Source organism: Marmota flaviventris, chromosome 10, assembly GCF_047511675.1.
Source record: "Marmota flaviventris isolate mMarFla1 chromosome 10, mMarFla1.hap1, whole genome shotgun sequence".
Lineage (NCBI taxonomy): Eukaryota > Metazoa > Chordata > Mammalia > Rodentia > Sciuridae > Marmota > Marmota flaviventris.
Window position 1 is genome coordinate 39,897,821 of NC_092507.1, and position 24,893 is coordinate 39,922,713.

The 24,893-nt window shown below is 33.4% G+C and overlaps 1 protein-coding gene across 2 annotated transcripts in view; it reads right to left on the reverse strand.

Moving 5' to 3' along the window:
• Nucleotides 1-24,893, reverse strand: part of Faf1 (Fas associated factor 1) — a 403,819-nt gene that overhangs the window by 207,464 nt on the left and 171,462 nt on the right. For both annotated transcript variants that reach the window (XM_027944976.2, XM_071617812.1), the window contains exon 7: nucleotides 10,210-10,315. In XM_027944976.2, the coding sequence (XP_027800777.1) occupies nucleotides 10,210-10,315 (106 nt within the window). The remainder of the gene's footprint in view (nucleotides 1-10,209; nucleotides 10,316-24,893) is intronic.

Below are 24,893 nucleotides of genomic sequence, written 5' to 3' on the forward strand. Positions count from 1 at the left end.
ACTTTTCTTTAATAAAACAGGAAAAAATAAGAATCCCCAAACCAAAACTTTGTTCAGTATTTATGGCAATAACTATCACAAACAATATGGTTACAATTGACCTACAAAAAGTATGAGATTGCATTGCTAAAGATTTTTAACTGTCAGCCAAATAGAAGGAAGGAGGCTGAGAAAGTCAATGTGTAGAACACTATTTTCAATTTACTTAAAATACCCTGTGAGTTAGACATAGAATTTTTACTTTTCTGAACACTTTAAGATTGGCCAGTGGTGTCACCTTGGATTCACTGTACTAACATTTAAAACAAGTTAACCTCTAGCAGAAACAAAAAGAGAGTTATGTAAATGATTATAAATCAATGCTCTGGAAATGTGACATTTCATCACATATTCAAGAGGTCTAGCACATATATCAAATTTCTCAAGTTTCTTACCTGTATAAAAATGGATTATCTACCTTTATTATATTGTATATGCTTCCTCTCTGCAGGGCAGAGTTTTTTCTTCCATTATCCATTTTTTTCCCTCTTGCTACTAAATGGCCAGGCAAGGGAAATTTCTTATTATTTATATTCTTACCATGAACAATATAAAAATTATTTAGACTATATTGGTCAAAAAGGATGTCATGGCACCCTGATCTCTTACAATGAAGGAGAAATTACACATATAAGAGATTTATTTTGAACATTTTCTTGCCCTCATATTCCACAGGGAAATTTAGAACTTTTATACATATCTCCCCAAAATATGTAAATATAGTTTGCACTTTTCAAGCAGAGATTACATATCATCCACAGATAAAAGCTTAATTTTCTTCTGCATAATCTTTGCTTTAAATATTATTCTCAATACTCGTGCTCATTCCCTAGGAGGTTCTTCTTTCACATTCTTCTGGAATTGGTCAAATCACATTTATTCCACATTTTAAAAAATTGACTGTAACAAATTTGGCTTTGATATTTATCCCTTCAATTATTCAAAATTTGTGGACATTTCACTTGACAGCATTGTTTCTAGGAAATTACTCCGTAATCAATGTGTGGAATAGCTATAGTCAAAACTGGAAAAGATTCTTTCTTTGCCCTCATCTGCCTTAGTAACACATCTCTGGACAGTGCAGGTTAAGAACTGTGCTGGCATTTTTAAAAAATCCTACTTTACTCTGCAGATGCAAATATAATTCATTTTCTTCTGTCATTCAGAGGACTTTCCCAGCATTATTCTTTTCCAAAGTACCTTTTTCCCGTGTTTCCTTCATCCCTTTCCATCAAGTGTCCATGTTCAGTATTATTTCTCCAACTGCCCTCCCTCCACCCCCATGCATTAGCTGTAAAATAGATGTAAAGCTTGGTGTAAGTCCAAAAATTTTATGATCAAAATACATACTTAGCAAATTGTTTGGCTAAATCTTTCATGTATGATGAAAGATTATTACCACAATTCATTAGCAAATTATAGACTTTGAAATGTAGGCAGACAAATATTTGGCCCTGTATCAATCAATTTGGACCAGCTGGGTAGAAATTCACACAATCCCAGGAAACCTGGGAAGTGAGGTGCTCTTTCATTTTTCATTCACTTGAAACATTAAAGAAAAATTATCATTCTATAAAAATGTCCATTTTTCAAGATTTTAGCAGAGCCATTTTAGAGTGGGTTTCATTTTCGTTCAATTACTACTTTAGTGACCAATAAAATGATCTTTTTCCCCCATGCAAAAGATTGTGGAAGAATAGTGCCTAATGAGCATAGGGTACCCAAATACTTAACCATTATAATCCTGTTTAAAAAACTAAATATTTAATAATGACTTTATTGCCCTAAAAAAAGAGCAGAGGAACTTCTACACACACTAAATAAGCCTGGAAACTAATTTTGCAGTTATTCACAATAAATAATATCATTAACATTCTTCCTCTGAGCCTCCTTAGCCTAGTGAAGTGACCCTGTGCAAAGATTCTGATTGATCCTATGTCTGTCTGTTTTGGTTAAGCTATAAGACGGTATATGGGGACAGCTGCACTTGGGAGCAACTTAAAACAAATTTCATCTTAGTGGCATCTAATCCAGTCCTTGGTACAAGACACATGGAAAAGTCAGTGTCGAAATTAAACAATGGGGGCTTTGCAATGAGCAGATGCTTTTGCCTTGCAGTTGTAAAACCTTTGAACAATCCAGTACTCTACTGTCTGGTCACGCAATGACCACAAAGCAAAGGAATACATTTTGTCATTTATACAAAATGTTTGCCATGAGCTTTTAGTCTTTTTTTTCTTCAAAAAGATTTTTTTACAAATAATAATAGGAAAATACTGAAAGCAATAATATTAATTCCAAATTGAACAATAGGTTTTTAAAATATATTCAGCACACTAAATATGTTTTTTAAAAGATTAATTTTTTGACTGCATATTATTGAGTCATACACAAGACACATCAGACAAAAGAAGAGTACCATAACCAAAAGTTATAAAAGAGGTTGTGGTCAAATAATTTTTGGCAGATGTAAATAATTTTCACCTGTAGACCTTATCAACTTATACCGAGTCTTGGTCTAACTTATGTTTACTAGCACTTTATATTCACTTATCCGTGAATTCCTTGTTTTGTTTTTTGTTTCTTTATTGGTTTGTTTTACGGGGGTGGGGGGATCGGGAGAAATGGGGATATTACTCTACTTTAAGGATGAAGAATATTTAAATGTTAAAATACTTCTCAGCTTAAGCAGTGTGGTCTTTGTAGAAATTGCAGCCTTTCCTAACCCTTATGTTACAGGAGGGAACCTTATCTCTAGCATTCACATTCAGGAACCTAGGGGTTAATATTTTAACACTGCAATAAACTCTTCTTCATAAGAAAAAAGCATTCTAACCACAGTAGTCTTGGTGAAAGCACACAATCAGCCCCACCTAAGAAAGTGTCTGTATGGTCATGATCAATCCTCCTCTTCTGCTAATTAAGGTTTTAGCTTTAAAGATAAGTTTTTATTGTACCTGCAAAAAAAAAAATCTAGTAGCTTTATCTTTATTTTAAATAGTCTATTGCAAGAAGAATTTTTTTTCTGTTTTTCTTATCTTTTAATTTTTATTGAAATATAATCTTTCCAAGAATATCAATTCAGTAAAGTCTCATTGCTTATGAATTTCATTGGATATTTTGTTGGCTATAGGTTTAAGAATTATACTCCTATCTCCCCATCCTACACCTTATATTTCAATGGAAAGTCCCAAGTAATGACCATATAAATATGAAATAATCAAATTTTATTTCAAATATCAAAGAGGGCATGCTACCCTCCTTAATTAAAATTCTTTGAAAAATAATATAATTTTTGTGGCTGATTTTGCATTTCTGTATTTTTTTTTCTAAGAATGGAATTAAAACATAGATTCAAATAGCATATTGGTATAACATGCTTTCTGGAATATAAATTTTAGATGTTCATTTAAGGAGACAGGCTAAACTTAGAAAACTATATGAAACATTTATAACTACTGATATGTAAAATTGATAGGATTTTGTTGTCTTCTTTGCTAATAGCTACTAATAAAATGAATTTGAATAATGGTGTCACTAATATATGTCACCAAACAAAAATAAAGCGTGATACAACCTATCATGAGAAACTATAAAATCATACAAAATCAACTGAAAATATCTTTCTAAATTTGGTCCTTTGCATCCTAACCTACACAGCTTACAAGGAGAACTGATTATTTTGCAGTGTTAGTATTCTAATTACAATAGTGTATATGAACAGCCTCAAGGATATAGAATAACTATAAATTTGTGTAAACTGGATTTGGTAATATTTTGTAAATTCATAATGACTACTAAATAGCCAGAATTATACTAATAGAACTGTGTGAAAAAAAATTCTTTGGAAATGTATTCCAACATTAAAATTATCAATTACACAATTCCCACTTGCATTTAATGTACTTTATTACACTAATTTCTTTATGAGGCCATGTAGAGATTTGCAAAAATGGTTAACTCAAATAGTTTTCTTTAATGTGTATTTTATCCTTTCAGTTCACTCAATAGCAGCAATATATTTTATAGTATATATTTTACTCAAAAAATACATAAATAAGTCACAAACCAAAAGCTAACAGATGTGTGACTTCTAATTAGTTATAATAATCTGTGCTTCAATGCCATTAGAATGAGCCTTTCTTTTCTTTTGAAAACTAAAAAAGCTTTTCCTTTGAATTTTAAACTGTCAGGGTGCTTCAAAGTCAATGTACAAAATCTGCTTTGATTAAAATTTTAGACATCTACAGTGATAACTTTATGAAAGGAAAATATTAAATTATAATTATCCTAAACAGACACAGTCTTGTGAAACTAACCCTACATTCATGTTAAAACACAAAGAGTTGAATATAATGAATTTGATTCATCCTGGGACACAAAGCTTCACCACAGTAAACTCAGTCAACTGTTGCTCTTGCGCCTACATTCATGGTGCTTAAATAGCGCACTTTAAAACAAAAAAAACTCCAATTGGCTTTTCATACATCCACCCTCCCCAAAAATAACGCACTTGAAAAACTCAAATGATATGAAAGGCTTCAAGGCCTCTTTTCTCCCTTTCATACCCCTTTTTTTTATTTCTGTTTGCAGTAATCTGCCTTTCTCTTTCTCTTTCTCATTGCTACAGAGCAAGCGAGGAGGCTCAGAGCTTTGAAAAGGGGGCTCAGTGTGTAATGGGTCCACTAGAATTAATTTACTTGCACCAAATCCATTGAGCACAGAGGTTCCCCCCACCTTCTCAAATCATTTGGAGTCGAACGCAGCCCCCAGCCTTTGTAATTCTAGTAAAGCACTTAAAGTGCACAGTAGGTGTTCATGAGGACCATCTGGTCAAAAGCAAAACAAGCTGCTGATTTTGCCTTTGAATAGAATGAAGCAAGTGTGAATTAGTCTCTTCAATTAGCACTATTACAACCTGTCAAGTGCATATTGTAAAACAGGATTATTACAGTATTGGTCACCAGTGCAATTATTTACTCTCTGCCTTTTCTTGCATATAAAAAATGTCTTATGTTTATTAGTTTCTGATAACTGAACATAATTTTTCTTAACTCAGGCATTTTAAAACTACCAACACACAAATCACATTATGAAACATAGTTGTCGGCTACAATGAGAGGATACATATATCTTAAGTAACAAAGGACTACAGCATTGCCTTTAATTCTTAACAAAATTTCATTGTTTGTATCTTCTTGAAATGCAGGTGAAAAAATACTCACAGGACAGGGGGGGGAAAGTATTCTAAAATACTTCCGGGGATGGGGGGGGGGGGCTAAATTTCTGAACAGTTACATTTGGAAGTATTACTTAAAATTTCTTTCTGAGGGGATGATTTATTAAAAATTACAGAAAACCTCAACACTTATAAAATGATCATTACTGATTTGTTCATTTAAAGCAGTAAGATTCAACAAATTTGTCTTAAAATGCAACGTGAAACCAGTAATGTATATGCATATTTAGAAAAAACTCATAATCTCCTTTTCTGAAAGCTGAATAGAGGCTTGAATTCATTGCCAGTGCCTAAGAATTTATATCTTTCATTCTTGCCAAGATGTCATTTGTGATTTCAAATTTTTAAAAAAAATCAAACTCTGATATATGCTAATTAAAATTATTATTCTAATTGAGCTAATATGTCATTTATCTTGCAGCAAAAACAAACCACTTAAACTTTTAATTAAATAAGCACACAACTTAATTTAACCCTCTAGCATATGCACATTCTCAGCTATCCTACTCTTTCCTGAGTTCTGTGCCAGCAACCCTCCTTCCCCATACTGGAAAACAAACCAACCAACCAAAACCAAAACAAAAACACTCAATACTTAAAACATTTTAAAAGGCATGTTAGTTAAGAAGTTATAGTCAATTCATTGCTAGAAAATTGCTCATTAGTACAATCTGTAAAATCCACATATTCACCAACTGTTACTGGCCACCAGAATTAAAGAAGAATATTCCAAAGTATATATTAGTCAAACAAGTTCAGAAAGTAGCAAGCAGAAAAATAAGCACAACACACAAAACCTGTCACGAGGCTCAAATTTTCACTGTTAAAATTAGCCTCGTGTTTTTATAATTATTTTAAAGAACTGGAGATTTAAGTATGTAAGTTCCTGTCTTGATACTGATTCAAATACTCTGTTGGCTTGCCACTTAATCACTAGTTTGTACAACATGGTACTAGTAGTGAAATGTGCTGTTACACCCTGCAAGACATAGCTTTATAGGTTGTCCATTTCCCCACTTTCTTCCCATTAAGAAGTAAATCAACATTAGTAAGAACAGTGAGAATTCTGGGGTAAAGTGAAACTTGGGAAAGGATTTAAATAATTCCAATAGCTATTCATTGTGTTTCTCACTATAATACATAAGTGATACCCCATGATTCCACACTAAAAATACTTAGGTTTCTTATCTTTGTTATTCTGGGTCAGGTGTATATTCCTTAAGTTGCATGACATCTACAAGAAAAGTAGATATTTTGCCTAACAGAAGCAAAGACAGACAACAAAGAATCAGTTTCCAAGAAAAGTTGGCTTGATTTCAGGGACTTATATCATCTTTTCCACACCTGGGTTTAGAATTTGCAAAAGGCAAATCGATCTTCCTTCCACCCCCTTTTATAACCCATCCCAAGTGCACTGAAAATCACAGATCTTTAAAAATATCAGCAGATTACTAAATCTGTACAACTAACTGTTTAGAAATCTGAATTTTCAGCGTTAAATATTTTTTATAACAAGGTGAGTTTGTTTAAATTTTCAAGGAAGGTTAGCATTTTAAAATGTGACAAGTAACCAATTTAGGACTCAAAGGGTAAAAAAAAATAGATTGTCACAAAATATTGTCATATAATTATATAATTTTTTATAAACTGTTTTGTAATAATGGAAAAGAGAAAGGATTTTTCTTCTCATGACTACTTGCAACTCTCCCCATTCTGGCCTTTTTATACTCTTACTGCCTTCTCAAGTAGGAGGACAATATAAGTGGAAGGATTTGTAAAAAGGTTAAAACAAAAATAAAATCAAAATTAAACCCTCAATAACTAACTAGCTTAAATTAAAATCTAGAGCATCAAAGGACAAAAGTCATGTGTCATGGGGCAGCAGACCAGAGTCAGAATGAACAAACACTTGTACAACTATTGGTTTATCACCACTAACTTGCATGACCATATGGTCACTGAAGAATTAATCTGAAATTTAAACTGAATCTTGGTTTTATTTTCTAATTCAATATTTTTTAGAATGTATTTTGTCCAATTAACAGCTGAAATCAGTTCCTTTTTCAATCGTATTTCATCTACAAAAATTTCCCCTGGGTCAAAAAATAAAAAGCTTTCCTTTAAAACTTCAAGGCTTTCTAAAATTAACAACCGTTTTTCACCTAGAACACAAAAATAATATACTACACTGGAAAAATGATCAGGAATTGTTTGGTTTCTCTAAAATTTCTTCCTTTCTCACAATTTTTTATTACTGGTTAGAATTCATTCTTGGACTAAGTACTAAAAAGACTGAAACTGGTGATTAATTTATACCGTAGGACACATGGCATCATTAAAATTCCATGTTAAGAATAGAAGTATTAGTATTTATAAAATATAACTCCAAAATTATTTCAACATTATATTTTTATCTGATTTTGATTGCAGCTGTAGTCCTACAACAAGAAATAATACACATACTTAAGTGTCACCGTGGGTGGCAAGGCTGTATATAAGAACACCTTTCTTGCTCTTGAAACCACCCCAACCACAGGTATTCCACAAGTTGAAGGAGAAAAGTGATAGGACTATGCCTATAGAGGTGATCCATATCCTTTTCCTAAATTGTTCAAAATAAGAGCCAATGTGGACTGTCTACTCACAGAAAACCAATTAGTACAAAAATAACTACATTTATTTTTTCCTGGCAGCTAGCATTTCAAAATATAATTTAAAAATAACTTTTTAAAAGGAAAAAAGAAGAAACCAAACTCTTACCAAGAAATACATAAGAATATCTGTTTCTGCAAAAAATATTCCTGGAACATTTTTCAAAAGATATTTAGAAAATGTTAGGAAAAAGATTTACTGTTTTCAAGTCCTTGAAGCTTAAAATATATTTGATAATCTAAATAGTATGCCATGGAGAACAGTTTCAGCCAACTGTGGCTCACAATGGCACATTTACAGAATTTTAAATATTTCTTTTAATAATTGATGTAGTCATTTTGAATCATTCTGCATAGGATATCAGGTGTGAGCAGATTGCATTAACGCTGCTTAAACATTTCAACTTGTCAGTATGGCCAACTCGATTTCGGAAATATTTGCAGTATTTTCCCATCGAAACAGTAATAAAGGCAAAATAAATATATGCCACTACTTTATAATCACCGAACATTAATGAATATTTTATGTCTTTTTAAATCTCCCTGTTTAATTTAAAAGGGTGAAATTAAGTCTCCTCCCTGCAATATGCCAATTATCTGTAAATCAAACAATAACTTGGCCATTATGCTCCTTTTTGTTAATATAAGAGAAGCTAATTTGAAAACACTGAATGGCATTTTTAGGCTATCAGCTTAATAGTCCTTTCTGCCCCCTTGTGGAAGAAAGTTGAAATACACCCATACACCTGAGTTAACAGAAACTGCCCCCACACGGGGGGGGGGGGGGGGGGGGATTTTATATATATATATAAATTTCAACCAGAAATAAAAAGAAAGCAGTTTATATTAAACCATCGTGTATTATATTACCATTCAATTCAGAAAGTGAATCAACAACAGAATCAAATTCATCTCTCATTATCTTTGCTTTATGTTCAAACTGCATTTCCTTGTTTAATTAAAATTCACATATATAATTTATATTTTATTGTCATGAAGATTCTGTTGAAACTCTGAGGTAGAGCCACAATAAATTATTATTTCTAATACATTAACACATGATTTTTCAAAAATTTAATTTAAATTTTTAAATTTAGATCATAGAATATCCATTAGAGATTAACACATTATAGAGATTAAAAGTGAAATGAAAATTGATATGTTTTGATAATCCTGAAAAAAAAAACAAGTAAACCAAACATATGATTCAATTTAGGAGTCAGAAAAAATTTTTAAAGACTTTGATTACCAGTAAACAAATTAAGTGATCAATGGAGAAAATAAATTTAAAGCAATGAGATATCTATTCCAAATTCAAAAGACGAAATTCATTGACAAAACATGAAAGAAAGAAACAGTAATTGTCTAGCCATTACTGAAACAATTTATATACTTCTGAAAATAATTGGTTCTTCCAAGATAACATAAGTAATATTTTAAGCAATACAGTCTTAAGTAAAAAATTATGAAATAATCCAAGATTAGGCATGATTAATTCTCTTCAAAAAATTAGCAGACAAAAGACTATTGTCTTCATAAATTATGAGGGGTAATAATACACAGTTACTATTTCAGTCTTTCTGAACACACTAGTTCAGTCATAACCTTAAATGTTTTCCCCTTACGGAGACAAATTATTGGCTTTTAGGTAGGTGGGGCCAAAGGCATACCAAGAAGGTACCTCTTTTCTCTTGGGGGAGGTTCCTTTTCGAAACAGTGGCCCTCCTTAGACATGGTAAAGAAAATATTGACATGCTAAATAGACTCTTCTCAGATATTCGAGCTAAATGACAGTCTCCAACAGCACCTTACAAATCCTGTCCAAGGATAGAAGTGAGCTGCTTAAGAAAAGCTTCCTCAAATTTCTTTTAGAAACAGAAGAGTAAAAAATATGAATAGGTAACATATTTGAGAGTAACCTTTCAAATAAAATATAAGCATCTTCCAAAATGAATGCTATCAATAATTTCCAAATTAACATTTTGAATAATCACTATTGAAAGCATGAAATACCTTATATGATAATGCATTATTCTTAAGCAGGGTTTTAAGTAGATGAGTTTAAGAATTATCAAGAGCTCCCATTTACAACATATCTTTCTGGGTCAAATCATTTAGTATATCTACAGTAATCACTGATGTTCCAGTTAATTAAAATTAAGAACCCAATAATGAAACATAAAGAGAGTTTCCAACCAGAGCAGATAAGCCCTCTTTTAACAGGGTCAACATTAGCTATAATGAGCTACCTTTATTCCTTAGCTGTGAGACATAACTCACCTCCTGAATGGTACTGCTTCCTGAGAAGTTCAGGTTGTACTCCCGCTGGACTTCTCGGTGGGTGATGATCAGCATGAAGTTTTGATTTAATGACTCCTGCAGGGCACTGAAAGGGTTGAAAGAAAAACAAGGAACTCAGAGATGAACAAGTTCTAGCTTGCTTTACAGCTAGCTGCAAAAACCCCAGGAGTACCCTAACCTCCACACAGGCATGTCCGGGCCCAATGTTATCATCTTTTCAGCTCCTAAAGGCAAGAGAGCAGGCTGAGAACAACCAAGGGGAGCTAACCTGTTAACTCCTTCTCTACCAAAATGTTTTTAAACTTCAATTCTAAATACTTTGCATACATACAAATTTTCCATGAGTTATATGCTTCTGTCTACATACATATTTCCTCTAAAAGAACCAGTTATCAATTATGTCAAATTCCAAATATGCTACTAAAATAAATATGCAAAGACTGGTTCAATCTTAAGGTAGAAGCAGCTATACTAGAATAAGTATGAAATTATTGCTTATACTCATGAATTTATACAACAATAGAAATAAGATTTCTGTCAAAATTCAGAAGATACTGAAATATATAGAACTTTACACCAAAATTCCTTCAAACTAATTCTGCCTTCACTTAGGACCCAGCTATACAGAATTAAGAAATTAAAAAATTCTAAGCAACATTTTTTAAATCCCATGTCTAAGTTCCAAAATGTTAGAAATCTATCAGAAACATAAACAATTATGATATTTAGCCACATAAATTAAGAAAGGTGTCACAATTCTTTTTTAATATCTATTAGTTATTAAGACATACTATCTTTAATCTAAGGTTAAAATAAAAGTCTGTTGCCTATTATATTCAAATAATCTATACTCCCTGCCTCAAGTGTAGTTTTGACAATATTCTGGCTGTGCTACATGGCTCTGGCCTTCATAACTCCTCCTTTGCTCATCTGAAACTTTGTGATTATGTAATAAACATGCACACAACATAAAGATTAGAAGCTGTTTATTCTATTGCCTCCTGTAGAGTTCACAGGTTAATTACAGACTAAAACCACCTAGGAAGCACTAATATATATCATGAAATATCACTGATCAAAATCAAAAGAAATTCTACCAGGTTTCTTTTTTTATTGGTTTTTGTTTTTTTAATATTTATTTATTTATTTTAGTTTTTTTCGGCAGACACAACATCTTTGTTTGTATGTGGTGCTGAGGATCGAACCTGGGCCGCACGCATGCCAGGCGGGCGTGCTACCGCTTGAGCCACATCCCCAGCCCCTCTACCAGGTTTCTTGAGGTAAGAATCTCTGTCATTGTATCCTTAGATCTTAAACATAAAACCGGAACACTGCAGATTCTTATTGAATAATGAATAAGTTGTGGATGTCCACAATGTAAAAGTCTGATTCATCCTTGTATCTCATACAACAATGTTGTCTTCTAAAAAACTACCATTAGAGTTAAGACATTGATTCATTTATTTATCAGCATTACTTCAATGTTTTGCATTATTTCAGATACTAAGGAAATCAATCCAAACAAGAAAAACTCAAGTCTAAGTGGGATAGGTACTACTGAGAAGTTGAAAGCACAATGAAAACTGAGAAGGAAGTACTTTACTCTACCTCGGTAAAAGGAATAAAGAGTTATGGGAAAGCTTCAGAAGAAAAGACATATATATAAGTTGAAATATGAAAGATAAGTAGGAACTTAAAAGTCTATCATTCAGAAGGGATAAAAAAGTTTTGTTTTGTTTCAGTAAGGGAGAAGGTAGCACTTTTTTTACACAAGGAAACTAGGGGAGGGACATAATATACCCATGTACTTAAGACACCTATCTATGTTCATGACATTCTAGTTGCTAGGGAAATAGTGATGGCTTAAAAAAAAAAAATGGTCCCTGCTTTTGTAAAACTTACATTCTAGTAAAAGAGACAAAGATCAAGTAAATGAATATATAATTTTAAAGAATGTTAAGTGTTGTAAAGAAAATAAAACAGGATTATAAGATACGAGAGAACAGAGGGTCAAGGTCAAAGGAATTATTTTCCACAGAACAGTTAGAGAATGCATCACTAAGGAAGAGATATAACTTGAGGTTGGTATGATAACAAAGAGACCACAAGGGTCCAATCACATAGGTCCTTGTAGCAACATTGGAGGTTTGTTAAAAGAAAAGAAGTTGGGGCTGGGGGTGTGGCTCAAGTGGTAGCACGTTCGCCTAGCATGCGTGAGACACTGGGTTCGATTCTCTGCACCACATAAAAATAAAGATATTGTGTCCATCTAAAACTAAAAGATAAATATTTAAGAAAAAAGAAAAGTGGTAAAAGCCGGTATATATTTACATCTATTTAAGATTACTCTGGCTACAGTGAGATGAGAGATATAGGAAGACAGACTGGAAACTAATCCATAAATGAAGTGATGGTGTTGGACTATGATGGTAGAGTTAGAGATGGAAAGGAGTTGTTCAATTCAGAATACATTTTAGAGATAGAAGCCAGAAAAATTTTATCCCTTCTCAGTGACAAAAATTAGGGTGCTACCACTCATCTTTCATATTTCAACTTATATATTATATGTCTTTTCCTCTAAAGATTTCCCCTCTTTTACCCTGAGGCAGAGTTAAGTACTTCCTTCTCAGTTTTCATTGTGCTTGTTTCAATTTCTCAGTAGTACCTATCTCATTAGATGAAATGTGAGAGAAAAAGAGAACCCCAAGGTTTCTGGTTAGAGCAAAGAGAAGGATGAAATTTCATTTAACAAGGAAAATGGGTGGGGAAATTGAGAGTGATGTTTTAGATATATTAAATTTGAAATGCCTATTAGGCATCAAAAAAAAAAAAAAAGTCACAAACAGTTGAATGTAAGAGCCAAAAGTCAAGAGAGGTCAAAGCAAGAGAGTTAACATCTCTTATCAATCTTATCAAAGTGTAACAATATTTACACTTTGTGGTCAAAAGAAATCACCTAGGAAAATATGTTATCTATAGAAAAGCAGAGAGGGTGAGATGGAGCCCTTAAGGAATTCCAGTCACTTGAAATAAAGCAAAGGGGAAGAGGTCCTTTAATGGAATTTGATAGTGAGATAAGAGAAAAATCAAGAAAGTCTAGTATAAGAGAACCAAATGACATAACTGTCTCAATTAGGACATGCTCAATCACACTAAATGCTACTTCAACATTAAGTGCAATAAGGCCAGGAAAATGACCATATTCATGTTTCAGAGATTATACTCTTCTGATTTGCCCTTAATTACCAGGGAAATGAACCCAGTAAGATTATATTTCTACTTCCATTGAGTTTATTGAGGGATGGGTAGACAAGCATACTTAAAAATTCACTACTGGGCTGGGGATGTGGCTCAAGCGGTAGTGCACTCGCCTGGCATGCGTGCGGCCCGGGTTCAATCCTCAGCACCACATACAAACAAAGATGTTGTGTCCGCCAAGAACTAAAAAATAAATATCAAAATTCTCTCTCTCTCTCTCTCTCTCTCTCTCTCTCTCTCTCTCTCTCTTTAAAAAAAATCTTTCTTAAAAAATCACTTCTGTCATGTGTAACTAATTAAAATAAATTAAAAAAAGAAAAAAAATTCACATAAGTTCACATATGGTACACATGGTACCATGTGCTAAAAACTCTAATACCGATCTTCTTAATGTGCTACACACACCAAAAGATACTTAAATGAGACCATCTATACTTTCCACAGAATCCAGCAGCATAAGGACTGAATAAGTTTTGTTTTGTGGGGGTTTGGGGGCAATTTGCATAATTTGCAAGGACTTTATTGCTAAAATGTTATCTAAGCAAATTGACTCTAATTGCTGAAGCTAATGGAAAAAATTAGAGACTCAGTTGCTGTATCCAGAAGCAATTTTTTTCCCTCACAGTGCCTCCTAATGTCCTAATGGTTGGTCAGGATAACCACAACCATCAACAATCACACAGGCTGTCTCTCAAGTAGCATTTTAAAATGCAAATGCTACTTCAACTTTTGATTTTTAAAGTCTAAGAAGGATGATCAGCCAAAATAGCTAGGTGAGAAATAATGAAATGTTTTTGTTTTAAATGGCATGTTTTCTCTTCAAGAGATGATAAAAAGTGGCAACAAAAGAAATGTAAAAACTTTTTAAAAGCAGTTTAAATTCTAACACACTGCAAGAAATAGTTTTGTGAGAATAAAACATATGGTCTCTCCTTATTGTTTTTGTTTTTGTTTTTTTAATTTTTTTTCTTCATTATTTTTTTTTCAATTGGGATATTTATGTTTATCAACAAAGACATGGTTTGGTTTCTACAAAACAGACAAGAGTCAGATATACTTTGCTCTACCTTCAAATACAGACTGAAATTAATATTTAAAATATAATCAAACCCATATACATTTGTCCCCAAACTCTGAGCTAGTGGCTGTTTGGGATGGGATGGGATGGGATGGGATGGGACGGGACGGGACGGGACGGGACGGAATCATAAGCACGTAGGACAGAAGATATTTTTACTCATATCATCTCATAATTCTTCTAACAAGGTTTTTTGTTGTTGTTGTTGTTTGTTTGTTTTGTTTTGTTTTTAAAGAGGCTGTATCTTGCTATGTTGCCCAGGCTGGCTCTGAACTCCTGAGCTCAGCAATCATCCTGACTCAGCCAGGATTACAGGTGTGCACCACCACACCCAGCTAATTTCTTAACACTGGGGAAGAGTGTGTGTAAGAGAGGCAACGCTAAAATAAAGACAAGACAATCAATTTCCTAACATTCTTAGCATAACTAAGCATTAATATCTAAGCCAAAAACAGCTCTCTTCTTTGTCCACAAGTCTTGGGTTTCCAATATTCTTTCATTAGAAGAATCTATTATCTATGCCTAAGAAGACCACCTACCAATTTAACTATAAACATTTATCAGGAAAAAATAAGTCATCTGTAAATACCTGCCTACTAATGAATGTCAATGTTATTTTTAATTTGATGGCTTCATTTACATTTTACATTGTTCTCCATTTTTTTAAGAGGAAAATCCTGAGAAGCAAATTTTAACACATAGACTCCAACAGATAAATCTGTAGTTGAGGCATTTTTATACATGTGAATGTACAAAGCCATATATTATTACCCTTCACGTGTCAAGAACTGATAAATCATCAACACTAAGAAAATAAATATAAGTCTTTATTGTCTTGACTGAATTTATTTTATATTCAAAGAGCATTTCAGCAAGCCAGAAAAGCTCAGGGCTATATTAATATATATGATATATTGATTTTTTTTCAAGGTTAACTTACAGCTGCACTGTAGTAGTAAAACCACCATTTGATCACCATGTAGTTACAGACCTATCATTAATTCCTGAAGAATAAAGAGAAATGGTTTCTCCTCTGCAGGCCCATTTCATAGTGTATCACATTAACAGGTAAGGAATCTTGAACTAAGAATAAAAATAGTCATTGAGGAATTTCTTCTCCTGCAATTTCTTGAATCCAGAATTCCCTCTGAAAGTCTTCAATGGGCAGATCTAACCAGGCTGAACCATAGACTACCTATTAAAACATTAACTGTTCTAGGGCAGGAACTCACTATTATAAAGTCTAACCTCATCAAAACTAACAACTAAACTAGAAAAGATAAAGATAAATTTTCAGGGCTGTTACAGACTAAAATGTTTGTGTCCTACCCAAAATCCATATATTAAAGTCCTAATTCCCAATTTGATAGCATTTGGAGGTGAATCATTTGGGAAGTAATAGGTTTAGATGAGGTCACTAGGATGGTGCCCCATGATGGCACTAGTGTTCTCATAAGACGACTAAGAGAAACCGGAGCTTTTTCTCTCTTTCTGCCATGTGAGAATACTGCAAGAAGGCAGCCAAGACAAAATGAGGGCACTCCCAGAAACTGAATTTGCTGACACCTTGATCTTGGACTTCTTCCAGCCTCTAGAAATGTAAGAAATAAGTGTCTGTTGTTTAAATCCGACAGTTTCTTGCATTTTGTCACAGCAGCCCAAGCTGACTAATGTTAAGGCTTAGTTAGGGCTTCTGTATTCACAGAACTCAAGTAAAAAGCTGTCAGCAGTTCAGTATAGACTTCGAAAGTGGCTGCTTGTTAGACACCTGTATGTATACATCCAAATTAAAACCTGGCTCATTAAAATCCATGGTAGAAAACCATATGCTTCTGTCAAAACTCATACATAACTTTGAGACACTTAAGAATTGTACATTTACTTTATGTTAAATACATTTCCATAAAATATTTCAACCATAAAAAATGCTTGAATAAACTGATAGCCACCATCTTCCCAATTCAATGGGCCCAATTTGGGAGGGAGGGTACTGGGGATTGAACTTAGGGGCAACCACTGAGCCACATTCCCAGCCCTATTTTAGATTTTATTTAAAGACAGAGTCTCACTGGTTGCTTCACGCCTGGCAGTGCTAAGGCTGGCTTTGAACTCTCGATCCTCCTGCCTCAGTTTCCCAAGCTGCTGGAATTATAGGCATGCACCACAGTGCACAGCTTGCCCAATATTTTTTAACTTCAAAAACACAACACACTTTTAATCAGTGTAAATGGGAACCATGGGCTTGTTGCCATGATGACTTAATAACAGTGTATGTCTAATGACATCTGTGAGTTGTCATGAGTGAAATTATACTTCTTAAAATCAATGCTGCATGTGTAGTTAAAACAAGTTTTTGTGTGTTTTTTTTTTTTTTTTTTTTATCAATACAGAGATAGAAAGTCTCCTTTTGTTCCTGCTGTGTATATGTGCTACTTCTTTTCTTGCACTGGATATTTTAAATAAAAATATCAATATAAGACAGGATTATCAGGTTATTTATACTAGATTTTATTTTTTAAATATGGCCTGATATTGAAGCAAGAATATTAATTTATTTCAAATCCTATGATTTATATAATAAAAAATTAAATAATTTTAAAATACATTATTGAATTTTTCATTTACACTTTACATCTTTCCAAAACACACTAGAATTTTTCTCTTTTGTCTCTTTAGAATATGTTGTGATCTACAATGATCTTTTTATCCTTTTAAATATATCTGATTTTAGATTAAAAAGCATGACACATGGCGATTTAAATTTCCATTCTAAACTTACAGAGTCATATGAGCTCTTGTCAACAAAAGACTAAATTTACTATAATTATGGATTATTTACACTAAAACAAAATAAGAAATCAATATGTAAATGTAATGTTTGTTGTAGCTAATGCAGCCAGCAATGACAGATTAGGTTCAAATAGCAATCAGTTTGAAAATCTGGCACATATGTAAATGAACTAGGGCCTTGATGTTTACACATGATTGTATTTCATTCAGGATTTTTAAAATGTCTCAGGAACAGCATAAAAATAAAATGTTAATCTTTCCACTATAAATATTACTTGAGCTATTATCATAACTGAAACTAGGTTTTGTTCCTGTCCAGCTAAACTAACATATGATACTAATAATTTTGAGCTGTAGATTACATCATTCTTAATTAACACTCTGCTACAGTTGTTAACATCCTCCAAGACACCATGTTATCATCACCACAAGTTCTGTAACAATCTTAAAACCATGTTTAACGAAGGTTGGCCTCTTACTCTGCAGCTACTTTTAATTGCTTTCTTTGCTGGCAATTAAATATGTCTAGATAAACAAACATTCTGTTTCACATAATTCATAATAACATTTTTCCTAATAACATTTTTTAAGATGATTTCAAAGTTCAGGCAGCCTTTTGTCTATAATTACTGCTTATCAATATAGTGATATATTGGATTCAGCAAAATGCATTAACCAAAGTACATAAGATTAATCAAAATGTGGTAATTAGTAGTGATGGTGATATTTTGTGATACAGTAAAACTGTCACAACATAATTCCATCCATCTAGACTAACTATGAGGGAAAATTTATATTTACAGATATATTGATTTTTGTTTCATGAATTAGTGACCAAGTTTCTTGCTGTCCATTAAATCAATCAGTTCCCTCAGTCACAGAGAATACCTGCAGTTCATTTTCAAAGTGTGATGCTAACAAGCTAATCTCAGTAGTCACTGACCTATCAAAAGGCAGTAAACTGTATAATAGGTTTGGTACATGACTCCAATTAGATGTGTTGTGGTCTCCACTGATGCTTTAATTGGGGACAAGTTTCTTTTTCCATCCAAAATGCATAACTTTAGGGAAATGTCCTCTACTTAAAATGAGCCACTTTCATGGAGCTCCTTATTAAGAAACATTTACCAACCCAATATTTTCAAATTTTACTTTCACAAAGTCTAATAATAATGCCCACCTGAATTAAACTTAAGTTGAAAAGCAATCACAATAATGTACTTGAAATACTGATTATATCAACTTATAATGGAGAAACAACATTTTGAGTCCTACATCAAACAATGCTTTGTTCTAATTATAACACTTGTGACTTAAAGTATTTTTGCAGATAAATATCCTTTGTGACAAGAAAAAGTTGTTTTGTAAGGTATTTTGGAAAAAAAATATAATTGATTCAGTCAAAAATATTTACTTGGATACATAAAGCATACATAAACTGTATAGGTAATTGAAAGGACTCTTTTTTACTGCCACACTGCAGGGGAAAAAAAAAAACTCACAAAATTGATCATTAAAAAGCAATCATGAGGAAGAAACACAGAAAAAAACTGCAAATGAAATTATACCAATTTGGAGAAATTACATAGTTTGAAACCTATTTTTTTCCAGTTTGAAAATAAAAATACTCAAAAAAAACTCTCCCACTGGCAGTTGCCTACCTATGTATTCCTGAACACTGCATCACTTTACCCATCCATATAAAGGACTTACTTATTGCATACCTACTGTGGGCCAGGAGGCGCTGCTGTTGGTTTACTTCAATACATAACTAGATTTAAATGAGATTTTTATGTTGAGGACCATTCTTTTGAGCAACCCCTGAGTTATATTGAACAACTCATCTCTAGGATGATCAAGGCACATAATGAGTGATTTGGAGTTAAGAGTCTTGTGAAATCCAAGTCCTGGCTCGTCCTATTAACTAGCTCTGTCACCTGGCAAAGAGAAACTATCGAGTACCTGCAAAATGTTATCTTATTTAATCACACCTGCTCCCCAAAGTCCTGTATTAGAGAAATTATTATCTTGAACATTCTCAGGGAAGATGCTAAGGACTCAATAGACTATTTAACCTTCTCTTTCTGCACCCCAGTCATAAAATGGGATCGGATTAGATGGCTGCTTTAGCTTTTTCCAAAGATGATATCCTAAAACTTCCTTCTCTAGGAAGAAGTCAGAGTTCTTGGATGTGACTTTGCTAATGTTAGGGGAGTATATCAAAAATTGAAATAGTCAGATACAGACAAAGGGGTGAAAAATACTATAAAGATTAAGATTTGTGCATAGATTGTTTGGAGAAACAGAAGTAGGATAGGAACTATTTTAAAGTAACCTCAGAATGTCCTTCTCATTATCGAATCCCACAACATTCTTTGGATATCTTTCTTAGTTGGACTAATGGGACAGTAAAGTGGCTAGAATTGCCTCAGTCCAGGGTGAGAGAAGTGGGAATGAGAAAAAGAAAAATATATATACTATGAGGGAATTTTTTTTTTTTTTTAAACAAGAACATCTGTAGCATTCCCCCTTCTCCATTCTAGATTTGTTTCTATGGGAGGGAGAAAAGAGCCAATTAGGACTATTCACAAGGTCAGATAGTATTATGAAGTCAGGAATGAGACCAGCAGCTTCCTCTTTTACTTCCTGTGCCACAGTTCACTAAATTCTTTTCCATTTCTCACTTGCTGTGGAAGGTACAACCATGGAAAAAACTTGTCATGAGATCTCTAAGCTGTCTTTCCTATGACTAGGTTGATGAGGCAGGCCTGCTGCATCATGCCACCAGGCTCTGCGGACTTAGTCATAACTCTATATGTTATCAGAGTGTGGGATCCTAAGATTTAGAATTGGATATGAAAATATCCAGCTCCATTTTAACTATGTAGATTTTTTATGGCAAGGTGACAGAAAACATGTATCTTTTGTTTGTAGTTGTCCCTTTTACCATCAGTAGTTGAGCCTTAAGGCTCTGGCACAAGCTAAATCTTCTGCCTAGAATACTCTTTAACTCTTCTCTTCACTTAAATAATTCCTTGATCATTCATGTCTCAACTTAAATAGAGAGTAAAAAGATCTCATTTAAGACTCAGGTCTAAACCACAAGCTCCATTGGGTGCTTGCCCAGCTATTAAAGCAGTTTTGTTTTCCAATTTGGCCATTGATTTTTCCATATATAATCCACTGCTAAGAAACCAAGAAGGGTGAATGATATCATGAATGCCTACAAATCTAGAAAAGCCTCATAACCTGGGAACAGTGGTGCACGCTGAGCCACGAGGATTGCAACTAAGTGAGATACTATCTTATAAAAAAAACAAAAATAAGGGGCTGGGGATGTAGCTCGGGGGTAGAGTGCCTGAGGTTCAATCCTCAGTACCACTATTACTACCAAAAAAAAAGAAGAAGAAAGGAAAAGCCACTCTATTTTCAGGTAGCATCTGAGTCCAGACCTGTAGTAACAGTGATGGACCTATAACTCAGCTATTTTGATTCACTACTCCTCAACAACTTGCACAGCACCCAATGAAAAAACACAATAACTGTATTATTAATTCACAACTACTGTCACCTTCTCTCCCACCAACAGTTTTTTTTCAAGGGGGAAAAAAAGACATAATGGGAATTGAACTCAGGGACACTAGACCACTGAGCCACATTCCCAGCCCTTAACACATATATTTAACAACAGTCGTTTACTCAAATATCACAGGAGTCCCAATTAGCACCTGAATTTACTTTGGCTTGCAGAAACAGCAAATAATTCAGAGCCACAGTTGAAAATAACTTCACAATATAGAGATCACATGAGATGGTCATGTACTTGACTATATGTGACGAAAGCTCAACACTCTCACAGAAGTCAATAAAAGATTAACATGGCCCTGCTAGAAAAGAATTAAATAAATGTCTTCATAATAAAAGACAGTCTTTACAAATGCTTTGGTCATAGTCTGTAATATATGAAAATATCCAGCTCCATTTTAACTATGTAGATTTTCCTCACTTTTATGACAAGGTGACAGAAAACATGTATCTTTTGTTTGTAGTTGTCCCTTTTACCATCAGTAGTTGAGCCTTGACCTTTTATACTGGGCCTATTAGTTGAAAATTTTCATCACTTATTAGACTGTGAACAAAGCAAGTTGCAAAGACTCTCTTTTATTAGCAAAATATCCATTCAGCCCTTTACTAACAAGGTGATCATAGGCAATACCAAACAAGAAATGTCAAACCTTCTTCAACGATATTTATACAAGGTCTTAAGGCTCTGGCACAAGCTAAATCTTCTGCCTAGAATACTCTTTAACTCTTCTCTTCACTTAAATGATTCCTTGATCATTCATGTCTCAACTTAAATAGTACATATTCAGAGAGGCCTTTCCTGATCTTAAAAACTTCATTAGTCACCCAATTACTCTTTATCATGTCATCTTATTTTGTTTTTCTGCAAAGTACTTAGGATCACCTCTTTTTTTCTGTTACCTTATTTATAAACAACCCCCATCACCTCTACACATATTACTCTGTAAACTCTGTGAAAGCAGGGACCTTGTCTATCTTATTCCTCATTTTATCACAAGTACCTACAACAAACACCTAAACAGATTATAGGAATATACTCAGTATATATCTAGTTAATGAGTGAATAATTGACACTCTTCATGTGTAATATGACAGATTCTCCATTTATCTGAAACACTTTATGATAAGTTTGACAACAGTAAAACAACCAGTGAATAGAATACAGATGATAGACTCCCTCCAAAATAAAACTCACTTTGCAGCATTAGTCATGAAACTTTTCATATTCATTACAACAGATGTTTACTACAGACTTCTTATAACACTTTTAAGTTTAGGGAGATGCTCAGTAAGAATACTCTTGTTCTTTATAGTTCAGGATCTAGTTGGAGAGATCATCATACATCAAACAGTATGAGGATGAAGAAAACTAAGGCTCACAGAAGAAACCTGTAACCTGAGGCTACGAAACTTATTGTAGGTCATATACAGAACAGACTCTGTTTAAATATAATGTCAAGAGTTTCTTTCAATACCCCATACCAGATTGGGAAAAACCAGAGGGGACACTGGGCAAAGATAAAGTCTAACTTCATGTCAAGGAGTAGCAATTGTCTACTTCCTTAAATTTATGAGATATTTGTCCTTTGTTAACCAAATATCTAGTCTCTGCTCTTCAGCATTAGAATTCCACTCCTTGGCTTAGATGTCTTTTAAGAGGCAAATATTCTTAGGAATATTTGGAATGCACTTTACAGTATGCATTCCAAAAATATTTCCAAGTATCTACTTTGTTTCAGACACTCTTTTGACTGCTAGGGATACAGCAATAAACAAAAGTTTCTTGGTTTTTTTGTAGCTTTACGTTGTGATGAGATAGACAATAAATGTGAAAGATTTGGTATGTGACTATGATCGGTCAATTTCTCCTTATAATTCTGTCAAATTTTGCTGACTTGTTTACACAAGTTTACAGCTGTCACATCATCTTGTACTACAATGCTCATAACTTAAATTTAAGTGATATTAATATCACTTATCAAATACTTAATACTTTCTTGAAATCCTTATTCTCATAACTATCACACGATTTCTATTTCAGTATTATCTATAAATTTAGACTTTGTTGCAAACCATTACTATTACAGTGCTGAAATCTAGAACCCAAAAATATTGCCCATTTGGCATCAAATCTTTTTATTCTTTTCTATTCTTTCACCTTTCCCACTGACTCTAAACCTACTAGCTAACTTCATTTTAAAACTTAATGAACTCCACCCCTGCTTCCCTGCTACAGAATGAAATGTATCCCTTTAAAATTCATACATCCAAGCCATAACCCTCAATGTGACTGACTATATTTGGGAATAGGGTCTTTAGTAGGTAACTCAGGCTAAATGAGGTCATAAAGGTGGGACCCTAATCTGCTGGGACTGAAAAGGATCAATATCTCTGGAGGTGCCCCTTCCCTCCCTCCCTCCCCCCCCCTCTCTCTCTAAGACACACATACACACACACACACACACACACACACACACAGTTTTTTATAGAAGACTTAGTTAACTAAGACACTCCCATACCCCTTTTTGGTTGTCAGCCCTTTTTTGGTTTCACTTGTTAAAAATTTTTCCTATTTGCTGTTTCTTTCTCCAATAATTATCCAGTCTCTACTTTTTCCCTTAGTAGTCAAGTTTTCTGAAGATAATATTAACTCCTTAATTCTCACTTATCCCTTAAAATCTACTATATTCTAGTTGTCCTTTACAGCACTCTACCAAAAGTTATTTTAATAAAGTCATAAATTACTTATATATGTCCACCCAATGGCCTTTTTAATAATCATCATCCTATAAAATGTACCTCAGTATCTTACAATATCATTCATCTGAGACAAAAAATAAAGGTACAAGTATAGATTTTTCAGGAAGATAATTAGCTCAGTTCTAGAATTTAACTTTTGAATTAAATACAAGACGCAAAAATGTCAGGCTTCACATACAAACTGGACATTCGAGTTTGTAAATACAAACTAGACTGTAGAAAATGAAAGGTTGAGGGGCTGGGGTTGTGGCTTAGTAGTAGAGCGCTTGCCTGACATGTGTGAGGCACTGGGTTGGATTCTCAGCACCATATAAAAATAAATAAATAAAATAAAGGTATGTGTCCATCTACAACCAAAAATAAAAAATTAAAAGAAAAAGAAAATGAAAGATTGAGATAAAATGCCAGGGAGAAGGTACAATAAAATAAGAGGATTGCTAAGAATAGAACTCTCAAGAACACTAATATTTAGAACAGGTGAAGAAAAGAAAAACTTACAATGGAGATTCAATGAAGCAACCTATATTTAGAAGGAACTAGGAATAAATATAATCTAAAAAAAAATTTCGGAAAAGGGAAGAAATTCTTAGAGGCCTCATATCCTCAATGAATAGATTTACACACTTTTTGAGGACAGAGCTTTTCTTTATCCAGTAAGTAATCAAAAAAAAAAAAAAATCAATGAGCTAAATCTTTCCAACAATAATATGAAACATGTAGTTTTTTACCTTTCTAATTTTCCTATGACTTATAATTTAATTTGCAGCTGTGCCACAGAGGCCTCAGCCTTACAATTAATTAGTGAAATCTGATTTTCCCCCTTTTTTGAGACAAGTCTCACTAAGTTGTCCAGGCTGGCTGAACTTATGATCATTTCACTCAGCCTTCCAAGTACCTGGGATCACAAACACATGAAGCTGTGCCAGCTAATTTATTTTTCAAAAGTCTTAAAATGCTTTTTAACTGTTATAAAGATCATGACTAAAGAGTTTGCTCTTAAATTCTCAAAAAGCTTGAAATTCTGTTTTCTAAACGTATAATTTACTTTAAAATGATTTTTAATTCAATTGGAAGTGTTCATATGATAATTTTGCAACTCTAGTACCTTTTTTCTTTCCCCAGAAATTATAAATACAAAGACTCAATTACCAGGCACCCCCTAGTGGCAGTAAAGTCAAGAAGGTTTTTAAAA